A 14,701-nucleotide genomic window follows, 5' to 3' on the forward strand; every position below is an offset into this window, starting at 1 on the left:
GGTCTTCACAGAAATGTTGTCACTGTTTGTTGAAGGAACCAATATATTGTTTACTGGAATATTGCACTATAATGGTGTCACTGGTAAGAAATACCCTGTTTTTGTTTACAGAAAGCACTATTGGAAATACTAATTCATTTACATTGGTATGTTATTTACAGAAATGTTTTACTGAAATAGTCTCACTGTTCATAGGACACTTTTTCAATGCATTGTCTTTCAGAGATATAATTTTTTTTTTTCACTTAATCTTTTTTTGCTGTCTTAGATTATCGTAGATTGATTTCTGACCAATATATCGATAATCGCAGTATTGTCACATCGTGAGATAATCATTACCGCGAGCTGTGTATCAAATCGTGAGTTACCCAGAGGTCCCCACCCCTAATTACAAGCAATGAATTTGTCTTTTGCATAGAAATTAAATCAGCTTTGTAAACACTTTAGGAAATGGACAAAGCTTGATTTTTCCAAAAAAAAAAAAAAAAAACTGCCTGCACAGATTCAAGCCTTTTGGTGATTAGATGAGGCCTTACACATACACTGTCTCATCTGCATGGCTCTCCGCTCACTTTTTCCTCCTCTCTTAAACCTTCACTAACTTTGTGCTTGGTTTGCTGCACAAATGCAAAGAACAAATAAAAAGCTTGAGTCTATCGCAGCCAAAGCACAGAACAATCTGCACAGGATCGACACATTTAAAAAGAGTCAATCAAAAAAAAAGCTACATGCAAGGCAGTTTGAACATGAGAGGAAGGAAGTCTGGAAAGGAAATGCAAACTTCTTTCATTCAAAAAAATTGAAGCAAAAAAACAAAAGAAGTCTTTCCCCTGAAACACGCTGTCTTTATCCCTGATCCAAATAGTAGACCATAATAATAATGTCTAAAAGACTTGGAATATATTAAACAGGTTGTAATGTGAACGTGAAAAGTGTTACTGCTAATTTTAGGGTCTCGTGCTGCTGTATTTCCAGTGTTTTCAAACATCTACTTCTCTACTCATGCACCTCCCTTGACATCGGATGCAACGCCATGAGGTTCCTAAGCAACTACTTATAAGAATAAACCTGACTATCAGTCATTCTTACCCCTAACCAACGTCATCAGGGCTCAGAACTGGCACAGGAACAGATAAGCACAATGAAGTCTACTTCACTAGAATTCACATCATACAGTAGAGCTGATTGTATGGCATCCTATTCTTATCCTAATAACCACACAAAAACTAAATGTATTTTTGGCACACAAATGAAAGCAAACACGATCACTCCCTGATATCTGCTTATCTAAGGAGTATGGTGACGATGACATGGTGGTGTGTTCATAAAGATGTTACTATAAGTGATCCATCATGTGGTCAGCTGGGACTGATCATCTCACTGATCTCGCTTGAGGAAAACTTGTCATTTTTGTTTCAGCTCAGAACAACGATCTGTACAGGGGATTTACTGGACTGCACCGAAGTGATACAGTATTTAAAAAAATAAAAATAAAAAAATAAAACATTAGCAAAAAGTTTGACGTCTTTCTGTCCTTTGAACATGTTTTCAGTTTACAGTAAAAAAAAAAAAAAACAAAAAAACATTTAATACCAGTTAGTTTGCCCATATTATCAGTATCCAAAGAGGATTTTTGAGTTTGTCACGAAAAAAAAAAAAAAAAAAAAAGCTACAGGAAGTTCCCGTTGCACACAATTGACATGATTAAGGACTGCAGAGCAGGACACTGTTCCTTTCATTGGTGCAGGTTACAGTACCTCTATCTCCCTGTCTGCTCTGGTTCTCACAGTCTCCGTTAGAGTCGCAGTGGCCTCGTCTGGATGCTGGGACATGTAGCCAGGCCTGGGACGGCTGATGTACCCTCCCCCGCTGGTACGAAGGAAGAGAGAGAATGTGACAGCAAACACAGAGAGGAGCGAGACAGCAGAAGAAGATCTCTTCTAAAGCAACGCTGTTTCCACAAGGGGGTCCCCCACAATGTCCCCCTTCTTTAGTGACTTCCTTCTGTGACTGTCGCAGCCTCCAGTGGGCCGGTGAAGCAGAGTATGTTGCTCTTCCCTCTGGTTCTCTTCACAGCTTCATCGAACACGCCGGGTTTTCAGTGCACGAGCAGCACTGCCTTCAAACTGCCGGATTTAAATACTGGGCTGGGACATACCACGTGGCAAAAAAGGGGGAAGGGTCAGGCTGAACCACTTTCTACTCTATTGTGCAGTGAAATGGAGGAGGCTCTTATAAAGAGGCCACTCCTACTTCTTGTTTTCCTCCCTCCTCTTAGTCATAAACACTATGTAAGACCAAGCCTGGCAAAAGTATATATTTATTCCAATATTTATTTGTTTATTTATACTTTTGGCAGGTTTGGTCCTCCATAGAACACAGCGCAATGCCACATAGCTACACAAGTACAATACACATTATATAGTTATTACATTATTGCCCAGCTATCAAAAGGTAGTTTACTTTTGTAAATTACTACATTTTTCATTGGTTGTCTTTATGAGTTTATGTTATTGTTATGCGATGCAGGCCAGGGGCGGACTGGGTGGGGGGTGGTGGGGGCCGGGGGTGTGGTTTGCCAGCCAGCCACAAACTGTATTTGATGTTGCTTTGAACCATAATCATATATTAATCATTAACTTGAACCCTTAAGTAGCCTACAGTAAAATAATTACAGCAGTTAAGTGATTTTAAGCCCCCCCCCCCCCACCAAGTTACAGTATCCCTTATATTTTAAAACAAGTGTACAGGAAATCTAAAATAGACACTTGTCAACCACTCACTAACTATAATCATGTGATAAGAATCTGGTAGGCCTACCTTTGTTGACGTTGAAATGCTGTGAACATTCCTTCTAGGGCTGGGCAATATGGACCAAAACTCATATCTCAATATCACTTCTCAAAATTATGATATACGATATAAATCTTGATAATTATATTTCAAAGGAAGTCTGACCACAAAGACAATTCTGGGTTAAATTTGCTGATTAACACACAGCTGCACAATATGTGCCACTTTTGGCTTTTACACGTGTAAGGGACAGCATGTGTGTTATTTAATACACTTACAGTTCAGATACAAGTCAACACATTGCATTTACTGTTAATTTAACATTGCTTGTCTATAAGTTAGACATTAACATTTTATTTTCATATGTTTTCTTATAATATCTCATGCTCACTCATGTGGTTCTCTGGTATTCACTAATGACTTATTAGACATTTGTTGCAGACTTTACATCATTTAAACACTTTTTGAAAGCAGTGTGTATTTGTGGCATCTGATTGGCTGATTTTTCATGCTGACTTACGTTGTTCCTTCCGCTGTTGGAGACGCTAAAATCTCAGTTACTAATGTTATAGAACGTGTAACTGTGTCCCATCCTGCGGCTCTTTAGGAAGGTGAACACACTGTTCCATTTTCTAAGGTAGTTACGTGAGTAATTGTTTCCGGGTTTGTTGGTTTGTTGCCGCTATTCTTGTGAGAACTGCCACTCAGGCCACTTCAAGTGAGGCTAGTGACAGCGTTCAGTTTAGTAAGGCAAAGGAATGTTTTTATTTATTTATCTTTTAATTATTATTACATTAAAATACAGGATATTTACGGGAAAATACTAATAAGGGGCAATGGCGGGAACGAGGAGTAAAATATGGGAGTTTCCCGGCCAAAACGGGATACTTGACAGGTACAGTATGTTTATTCCCCCTTTCTTTTTTTCTTTCTCACGGCCTGGTCCACTGGCCCACCGGGGAAATCCCCGGTGTCCCCGTACGCCAGTCCGCCCTTGATGCAGGCACAAACTTTGAGGGGTGCTCATATCTGTCTTTAGCTTACAACCAAGAGCTGTTTCTTTTTCATCAACGATTGGAAGACATCAACTCGTTTTTAGGATTTAAACCAGCTATGAAAGTGAAGTTAAAACAATAAAGTACTTGTAATTGGAATTCTACTTCCTGGAAATGTACCAGTTTCACAATATCCCTTTTTGATAATTATGGCTGAGTGTGTGCAACTTACTGAGCCAGTCATGCATGTTTCCCCATTAATCATGTGACACAGAGGAATTTCATTTCCTTTCTGTCACATGATATTTTCTGGGTTTAAGTTTGCAGGAGGACTCTGCAGAATCAAATTCAATCTTCAGAACATTCTAAAGATAACATAACCCATGCCTAAATAATGAAGTGAAAGGTAACAATAAAACAAGCCTGAATTTGTAATTTTCTTTAATTAAACATGCGCTGACTAAACTCTGGAGTGTATTGCCAAACAATCACACAGAAAATGACTCCCATGTGACACCACATGTCAGAAATTGTCAGTGACATTGGGACATTTTAACAAGGAATGTACCTGTAGATGGGTAAGTCCATAATGAGGAACAGAAAAGATCATTTGCAAGCTGAAAATGATACTTAATCAAACTGCTCCTGAATCAGACTTTAACTTGTGACAATGGCATCTTTAGTCTCATTCTGTAGCAGCTTGTGATTGCAGTAAAAATCCAGCTGAACAGCTTCTCTTACACTGCAACTACAATAAGTTATCAACACAAAATGCAACACAGAGCAACTAGAAACTGATCCATCACAGTACTTGTGTTTTCCTGTGTTAGCAAAGCTACTGTAGAGAGTTCCATTCAGTCTTTCTTCCAAGTCTTGCCTATTGCTCCTGTAGCTAGTAATCTAGTTACTTGTCTGTCTACGTCTTTGCACTGTGATGCACTGGACTCCTGTCGAGAGTGTACCCCAAGCTAGGCTAGGCACCAGTGACCCTAAACAAGATAAGGCAGATCTTACCATTTGTAAAACAAGACTAACACATGATGCTCAACATCAGGTTTACATTGTCTTACAATCTCAGTATGTGACTGCTACGTACTGAGATGTACCCGTGCTGGAATTGCCATGCGCAGTCATACAGAGATCGCTGTACTAATATTAAAAAATGCTTAAAACATCACATCAGTCGACCATCGATAAAAAAATCGACCAATGATAAAAAATTATGATTGTCATGATCAGATTGCTAATTTATATGAATACAACAGCTTATTATTGTAAAGTTACATTAGGTTAACTGTTATTTATTGCAATGTATATTATAATCATGTTTTTTTGTAAAATAAGTTATTCCATTTCGTAGTGAGTTTTATTATAATCATGTTTGTTTGGAGAATAAACTATTACTGTTCATATTGAGAGTGCTGCATGAGACACTATGACTTTTCTCAAGTTGTTGACTGAGATTGTCACTCACTGAGCACGGTGGAACTAGCAAAAATTCATTTTCCGGTAGTGCACATGCTCATCATCGATCTCAGTACGAGGTAAACCCAGTCCGTGACACCGGGTGGAATGAGTGGAGCTACCCTAATATTGCAAATGTATTTGGCGACCCAAATAAAATCTTGAGTGTCTGGAAATTGGTGGTCTAGACCATATAGCATATACCATGCACAAAAGATATGTATTTAGTCATTTACTCTTCCAACAAATGTTGAGGGAATTGGAAGCATTGCATAGCAAAACGACTGCAGTAACACATTTTTAGTCAAACATGGAACATTTACACTGCACACCGGATGATTACTTATGGTCCACAGGTGTGCCCAGGCACTGTGGTATGAAATCACTAATAAAAAGTAATTAAAGTGCTAATAAAAAAACATGTAGCAATTCACAGGTTAGGGAGTTTAGTAAAGTTCAAGTTTAAGCTGCATTAGAGCTGGCTAAAAGGTTTTTAATGAAAGAATCCAACAGACTGCAGTGAAAATACCAGACATTGTTTTAAACAACACATTTTCTTATTAAACCACCAACTGAAGCGCTGTTGTTTTGGGAAACACTTTCCCTGAAGTTTTATTCTTTTCGCAGTCATTATTATGACATGGCACCTGTCATTAGCATGAATAATTTGTCATGAAGGCTGTTATTAAGTGTTTGTTACCATAACCCTACGTTACCCTAACCCAGGGGTCTGCAACCTGCGGCTCTGGAGCCTCATGTGGCTCTTTGAGCCCTTTGCCATGGCTCCATATAGCTTTAAAAAAATACTGAAATAAAGAGTGATTTTCTTACAGAGGCTATTAATGATTCATGACAAATAAAATCATGATATAACAATTTGTTAACTTAAAAATAAATCACGTTATGCACCTTCCTACTTCTCTCCTGCAACATCTACAGACCATCAACTTTCCTGCACCTGTGGTTAACCTTAAGTTTTCCATCCCTGGTAAGATAATTAAACCAACAAAAACACTATTCTGGAAGTAAACAGATTTTAATTGTGTGGGAACAGATTAATTTAACTACCAATGTGCCGGTTATATACGCATGCTTTATGTGTGGCAAGAAATTAGCAATTAGCATGTGTGTTGACCACATGACTGTTTTTAAGTTGCCATTTACTTGATCAATATAAATCAAATCAAATTAAATCAAACATTATTCTATATAATTTTAACTGTATAGAATTTAATACACTGTATTGTATACATTGAGGAGGTATTTTTCCGGCTCCAGGAGGACTTTATTCGGGGTGAGATGAGGTTAAATGGCTCCTTTGACAGTAAAGGTTGCAGACCCCTGCCCTAACCCTACCCAACCTTAACCCCGCCCTAACCCCATTAGATCCTTCCACCTAACCCAAAAAATGCCAACATAACTCTAAACCTGTCATCATTTAGCACGCAACATTTAATGACAGCCTTCATGACACCTTATTCATGCTCATGACAAAAAATGACAGCGTAATGTCAGCCTTATGTATAAAACTTCAAGTAGAGTGTTTTGTAACCTATTTGATATCAGATATATGTGTTTGTCAAGACATCTGTTTCAATAAAATGTCTTCCCAATGTTTAGATTTAATTGGTTTATTTCATCTATCTTGCACTATCAGCGTCAACATGACCTTGTATCGAGAAACTGACATACCATCTATATTTCTGCCTAAAGATGAAAAACAACATGCAATTACACACAAACCCCATTTAATCCCAATCAACAGGAAGGACACGTGCAAAAAGATGCTGGATACTGATGGGAATAACAGAGTGATACGAAACAGAACAGGGGAGAACACTCGTAACAACTCAAGTCCCTGCACTCAGTCGTCTGATTAGCAAGCAAGCGTCTCCATTCTGCTCCGTCAGCAAAGCGCTCACCTTATCTGACTTTAGCTACGATGGACCCTAAGTCCCCAAACACTGTCAACATGTGACACAATGTGTATGACACTGCTAAAACATGAGATAGTCATGGTAGTCATTATACCCTTTCAGATAGCAAGGTGTGTCAAGGGCCAACAGGTGATAAAAGCAGTGTTGGTGAGTGAGTAAAGAGGCCTATGATAATAACGAATTAACGCTTTCTGTGGCCTTTAGTTGTGTTTGGCTTCACTGTTAATGCTCAGCATTTATGTCCATTGAACGTCGCTGTGAGATCACTTTTCCCGTTTCACTATGCAACATTTTCAAAAATTAACAAAAATGTATCAGTAAATCCACACAAAGCCATAAAGTGTTTTAAGCAATGGCGTGTTTTCAGGTTTGCACTATGCTCGCTTGTTGAACGGTGTGACATATTGTACACTAGGGGTGGGAACTACCTCACGATATGACGATACTGCGATTATCGATATATTGGTCAGAAATCAATCTACGATAATCTATGACATAAGAAAAAAAAGATTAAGTGAAAAAAATACAATTTTTGTTTTATATCTCTGAAAGTCAATAAATTGAAAAAGTGTCCTATAAACAGTGACACTATTTTAGTGCAATATTTCTGTAAATAAGTGGCAACATAAACAAAAAAATAGGGTCTTTCTTACCAGTGACACCATTATAGTGCAATATTCCAGTTAACAATATATTGGTTACTTCAACAAACAATGACAAAATTTCTGTGAAGACCTACCTGTACATTTGAGTGAAAAACACAGAAAAGGTTTAAAAAAAAAAATAATTTTTAAAATATATGTATAAAAAAATCGATACTTAGCACGAGCATAACGATATATTGCAATATATTGCCGTATCGAGATATCGTCACACTACTATTGTACATTGGTTTGCAGATTGCTGCAAAATCAAAACACTGAGACAAATACTGCAATGTATAATATATTTTTGCATAATTCCTACTAGAACAACTAAAAAGTAGATATCTATTAAAAAAAATACAGGTCAGGTTCAATGTTGCGTTCAATTATTTCTTGAACATCTTTCTTTTTACTTTTTGACAACCTCAAAAAGGCAATAAAAAAAGCTTACGTTTAATAGTGTGAGTGCCACAAACTGTAAAATCAAAAGAACACAACAAGATATAAGAAACATAAAAGCATTAATCATAAAACCGTTATTTACAGATACTCCACCTGACGTGTTATGGGCTGAAAATGTCTAACACCACTTCTGGAAAACAACAGACGTAATACAAAATGCACAACTGCTAAAACATTTTCTGGTTTTAAGGATGTTTGCAATGGCTGGGTTAGATCTGGGTTTGATAGGAGAAACAGCACATTATAAATAAAATACAGCACTTGCTTGGATGATTACGAGCTCATTAAATGAAAGAAAATCCCAATGGGAAACATCAGCTGATCTTAGTTTAATTTCAATCAAAGTGTATTTTCATGAGGGGCATAAAAGTACTTGAGTGATGAAATAGTAACTAGGGTACTGTAATCTTGGGAACAGAGAGTGTGTGTCGGCCTGCTGAGCTCTCAGGTCAGATGTGGTAGATTGAAATGATGTTGTGTTGAGCTGATGGATGTTCGTATTGTTTGGAGGGTTGATGTGATTTCGGCTCTCTGGATCTGTTTAGGAGCTATGAGTCCACCTGTTGAGGGTCTAAGTTAAATCCCAGGATCCTAGCTCTGCTAAATCCCTTTGTTCAGAAGTGACACATACTTTCTCCTACATTGGAAGCTCGGCAGCTATTCATAGCAAAAGAAAGCCCTGGAATTTTCCACTCTAACCCAAACTGGTCCTCACTCATTTCTGGGTGCCAACTGCCAACCAACCCTAGACTGGAGAAGCCGATAACCAGAGACTGACAAAGCCGCCCGTAAAAGAGCCCCCTCTGGTGGGGGAGATGGAAAGGTGAGTAGTACTATCATAAATACAACATTTAAAAAGTATTTACTTTAATATAAATTACCTCAAATTTGAATGGACAGTCGGCTTCACCTTTAAAGCTGCACTTTGCACAAAACCAGAGGTCGATTCTTATCTCCGTGCTTGACCTTTCAGTTAAAAAACATTATGTAATACAATAAATGAGCAATGACTCTGCTTATTTGTAGCCCCATGAAGGAAAACTCCAGCTATCGTCAGAGGATAGAACCTTCTGTCTGATGAAACTAGTGTGAGGCTCTTTGATGGAATTCCCATTCATTTGTTACGTGTTTTGTCAGGTGTCAGTGGGGCGGGCTTGAGTCTCAAGGCAAAGGCTAGTGCAGACGTGCCACTGAATCAGAGAGCATGATAGTACAGCCCCTGGAGGGTAACGGAACATAACTTACAGGATTTAAAGAACCAGTAAACAGAGACATGCCATGGCGAAAAAGTAAATTTCATTAATGATGAACCAGAAGAAGTGGCAGATACGGGAAAACAGTGGATATAGTGTAGACAGTAGTATATTAATGAAAGATGATCCTGCAAATGTCCAATACATAATTTTATGTTTCAAAGATATAAAAAAGCATAAAAACAAACAATCAAACAAAAAAAAACAGTACAAATAGCAGAAAATCACTACAGCTAAAGTTATTTCGATATTAATGCACTCCAAAGGATTGTACTTGACTAACTTTGCTTGTAACTTATTGTTCTTTCCATACCCCACTAGATGTTTGCTTTGCTCTCCCACTAACCATAAAAGAAAAACCGACCCTTGAAGTGTTGCCAAACTCAGCAAATAGTTTTCAAATCCCCACTGACGACATTCATTATCAGGAGAACTGGCAACTTTTTTCTGGCGTTATCTAGACTTTTGGACACTGCACTTAAAAAAGCAATTGTTCTAAAATGACTGTCCTCAGCTAACAGTGGACACCATGAGCCCATAAACAAAGCACTGCTCTGGTGTTCAGGTTTGCAATAGCCTTGCAAAGTAACTTGATACAGTCAGAGAAGAAGGAATACTCAATTCAGTATGAAAAACTGTTTTTAGCACATTTAGCTAGCACATTAGCTAGCATATGCAAGTTAGCTAATGGGAGGTCTGAGAATTGCGTTGAGTGGAAAACATATCCTAAGATGTAGAGAAACGTTCACATGCAAAGTAATCCTTGATTCAGTCAGAGCAGAAGAAATCCTCACTACAAAATATTCAACAAATATTTGAAATATCAAATGTAATATGAGTCACGACAGATAAATTGGAGTCAATGGGAGAGTGAATAAATTCAATACAGAAAATGTTTGTAGCACATTAGCATATTAGCTAACACATGCAAGTTACAGTAGCTAATGGGAGGTCTGAGAATTGCATTGAGTGGAAAACATATCCTAAGATGTAGAGAAACTTTTACATGCAAAGTAATCCTTGATTCAGTCAGAGCAGAATAATTACTCACCACAAAATATTCAACAAATATTTGAAATATTAAGAGAGTGAATAAATTCAGTATGAAACATGTTTGTTGCTATAGCACATTAGCTAGCACATGAGGTCTGAGAATTGCACTGAGCGGAAGACATACTGAAATGTAGAAAAACATTTACTGCATAAAGTAAATATCATCAAGGACAAACGCATAGTGTTTATAAGTAGAAGGTGGACAGGAATAAGATAAGAGCTTTCATGTCAGAGTGAAACCAGAGACATAAATGATTCAGACTAGAGGGAGGAATTCCCACCACCTACCTGACACATGCTTTTATAACCTCCATATATCACGTCATAAAACCTCAGCTCAGAAGCAAGGCTATTATATATCCTGTTTTACAGGATGATCCCACAGGGGAGAGCAGCCAATACGCCAAGACAGGTTTCATCAGATGCAAGAATGAAAGAGTAATCAGTGTTTCCAACAGCTAATCCAGTCCTGATATTACATAACTGCTTGAAATGTTCACTCTTTAAAGAGATTAAAAAAAATAAAACCGAAAAAAGTTACGGTTCAAAAATCAAGCTCGAGGTAGATGTGATATCCCACCACCAACAATACTGCTATGTATTCAGATGGAAGTAACAACAGGAGAGCCTTGATGTGGCTCTGGACAGACCGACAGAGCATTCGGCTCAGCCAAGCGGCTAATTGAAAGGAGTTAAACTGGTTGCAAGGATGGAGGGAACACTAAGTTATTTATTACTGCAGCAAAGTCTGTCTTCTTCAGCGAATATTGCGATTTGCAGCTACACCCCTGAACTAGTTCAACTATTCAGCACACTTTTAGACTATACATCAAACTAAATCAACCTAAAGCATTAGTAACATTAGTGACATTTGGTTTTGCAGAGACTTATTATTTACATTATGCTAAAAACATAGGAAAACCATCCACCCTTGATATTACTGGGACTTTTATGTAATGTAAATAATAGGAGAACTGAACCATGTTCAAGTGAACCAACACATTTCATCGTAAACAAGGTGGCACAGTGAGATCTAACAAGAGCATTACACTGTTAAACAGCACAGATAACGAAAGGCTCAATGCCAGTAACCTGCTGATAATAAACTAGTTATAACAGATAACAGCAAAGAGCGAGGCCTGCAGGGCCATGGCCTATTTTACAACCAGGCAATAACTGAAATACAGCCAGGAACTATTCCCAGGTTAATAAATCTGCATTTTGACTGTATAAACAAGTATATGTTTAACTACAGGGCCTTCAAAAATCAGTACGAGTCAGCATTTTCAAATTTCATCCATCCATCCATTTTCTATCCTGCTTGTTCCTTTTTTCAGTTGCAGGTCATTTTCAAATTAAGTGATGAAAAAAAAAAGTCAAACAGTTGTTAGGACTGTTTGATTGCTTACAATTACATATAATATTCAGCTTTTAGAAAGTGCAACCACAACTTTATAATTGAATACTAAACTGACCTGTACATAATGGTTAAAAAGAAATATAGCAAAACATAATTTAGGCTCATTATTACAAAGACAAATGGACACATTCAAGTGTTAATATGTGCTTTGTCCAGTTATTTATTAAATAAATAAACCTGAAAGAGCTCAAAGCAAGAGTATGAATTTACAAAGATTGGTTGATTATTGATAGTAATGACACAAACTTAATTATTTAGCCACAGTGGAGGCCAAGTCTTTCAGTGCAGCATATCCCTGTATCCATTATTCATACCTGTGCATTTAACTATGCTGTGAATAGATGGTTTATAAAAGTATCCAATCATTCAAGGAGCACGAAAAAGCTTTTTGCAACATACTAAACAAAAAATACAAGTAAGCAGTTGTGTATAGTTTTAAGAGTCATATGCAACATTTTATACTGAAAGGACTAGCATCTGTGCATGCATCTCACTTCATACCCATGCAACCACCATGGGACCCCCATGCCAGACACTCACCAGGACTCGGGGTGCTCTGCAGACTCCCTCTCTTGATAAACTGAGATTTAGGCTTCCCTTGTTTCTCCATGTTAGCAGAGGATGACATCCTGGAGCTGGTGCTCCTCTTAAAGGAGTCTGAGCTGTGTTGGGGCCAGCAGAGGGAAAGAGGAGCACTAAGTCCAATGTTGATGTGCAGTCTCATGATGGGGCAGCAGGACCCATGCTGTGTGGGCAGGACAGCATCTGCAGTGCAGGCTCCTCCCCCTGGCCACTGCCAGCAGTGGGTCAGCATGTGCTGCTGCATGAGGGGAAAGAACAGCCTGAGCCTCCACCAGCTCCAGCCGGGGGCTACCCTCTTCGGTTGCCCTAGCAACCAGGGAAGGAGCTTGCTGTATTGAAAGAGCAACACAGGAGAGAATCATCCCAAACCAAGTGTGTGTGCACCAGGCACGAGAGAGAAAGGCCTCCAAACAAGAGCCTCAAGTCAGACCAAAGTGAGTCAAGGACAGAAAAGTTCTTCCACTCCTCCAAAAATAGCTCCTAAATCCACCAGATCACATATCAAGGGAACAAGTTCACAGATACAAAAAGATAGTAACCTAAGGAAAAGCAATCATCTAATAACAAAACAAAGCCAAGGAAGCAGTTGGATCTGATAATATGGTAGCAGTGCCAGGCCAGAGCCACATATACAACTTGTCCATTACAAGTACAGCATGTTTACCTGTTCAAATATGCTTCTATAATCATAAATGATCACAAAAGGAGGAAAAAAAAAAAATGTAAATCCAGTTGATGCAAATCTATGTGATAGTGGGAACCAGGGTTTTGGTCAATTACATTTTTCAATTACAATTACGTCTTCAATTGTTCATGCTCAGTTACAACTCACTATTTTGACGTTTTTTTGCAATTACAAATAAAATGACAGTATTTTCCCCCTGAAAGTCAATTACAATTACTTTCTTAATTACAACAAAAGTTGAAATTTAATTAAACAATTACTGAGCCTGAAACAAATGACCCTATAAAACTTGTTAGCTTTCTGTTTACATCTCTTATGATAATGGTTGAGTTTGACACGTCTTAAATAAGCTGTAAAATACACAAAAATATTATGTATAATCAATCTGTTTTTCATCTCTTGGTTAGCTTGTTAGGCTTCCTAATCAATGAAAATATGGTTGGTATTAATATTTTTGGACATCTATGGATGAACACCAATAGATGTTCATCCATCTATTTTCAGATCTGCTTGTTCCTGTTTGTCGGAGTCGCGGGGGTCTGTCATTGCCCATCTCTGCTCACGCTTGGCGCTAGGCAGGGGTACACACAGACTGACAAATATGGGCAATTTAGAGACTCCAATCAACTTTACAGTCATGTTTTTGGATTGTGGGAGGAAGCTGGAGTACTCGGAGAGAACGTGCAAACTCCATACATTCCCAAGTGTCCACCCTAGGGCTTGAACCCAGAACCTTCTTGCTGTGAGACGGACGTGCTAACCGCTAAGCTTGACACAAGCGAACTAAAGGATATTGAGTATTAGCGATGTCCCGATAACTTTTTCACTTCTGATACAACACCGATAATGCGGCCTTGCGTACTGGCCGATACCGATATTGATACGATACAAAGTCAGCACGAATCATACATACTTTTATTACTTTTTTTGTAGTGTGGAATGTTAGAAAAGGCTTGATCAAGTGATGTTACTCAGAGAACAATAGTCAGTAACAGTAGGTTTGAGAAAAACTGACCCATTTATTATTAACCAATTGTTTACATAAATTTTAACCTTCAACATAATATCTACAGTATTCTACAATTGAATTAATTTCATATAATATATATCGGTGATTTTAGATGCAGTCCGATAAAATTCGATATTTGTTTTCTGGCTGATATCGGACCAATATCTGATATCAATATTGAATCTGGACGTCCCTACTGAGTATTGAAGATTTGAAGCACTGGAATGTTCAGCATTTAAAGGAATGATGTAAAGAATGAGGGTTGTTTCCTTCATCCTCAGCAAAAAAAAACCTCTCACCCTTTACTTCTTTAGTAATCACAATGTAATCTATGAGTGCTTACTATCCTTTACATCATTTTGTTCTCGCAAACATATTTACATCCACTAAAATGTAACTAGAGG

The 14,701-nt window shown here is 38.0% G+C and overlaps 1 protein-coding gene across 4 annotated transcripts in view; it reads right to left on the reverse strand.

Moving 5' to 3' along the window:
- The window catches only part of ampd2a (adenosine monophosphate deaminase 2a), a 41,241-nt gene extending 28,538 nt beyond the window's left edge, over window positions 1-12,703 (reverse strand). For 2 of the 4 annotated variants that reach the window (XM_028446833.1, XM_028446832.1), the window contains exon 1: window positions 12,562-12,703. In XM_028446833.1, the coding sequence (XP_028302634.1) occupies window positions 12,562-12,649 (88 nt within the window). In that variant the 5' untranslated portion in view covers window positions 12,650-12,703. Of the gene's footprint in view, window positions 1-1,757; window positions 2,055-12,561 lie in introns of those variants that run through there. The other 2 variants (XM_028446836.1, XM_028446835.1) reach the window with 2 other exon arrangements.
- Window positions 12,704-14,701: the final 1,998 nt, after the last annotated feature.

Source organism: Gouania willdenowi, chromosome 5, assembly GCF_900634775.1.
Source record: "Gouania willdenowi chromosome 5, fGouWil2.1, whole genome shotgun sequence".
NCBI classification, from domain to species: Eukaryota; Metazoa; Chordata; class Actinopteri; order Blenniiformes; family Gobiesocidae; genus Gouania; species Gouania willdenowi.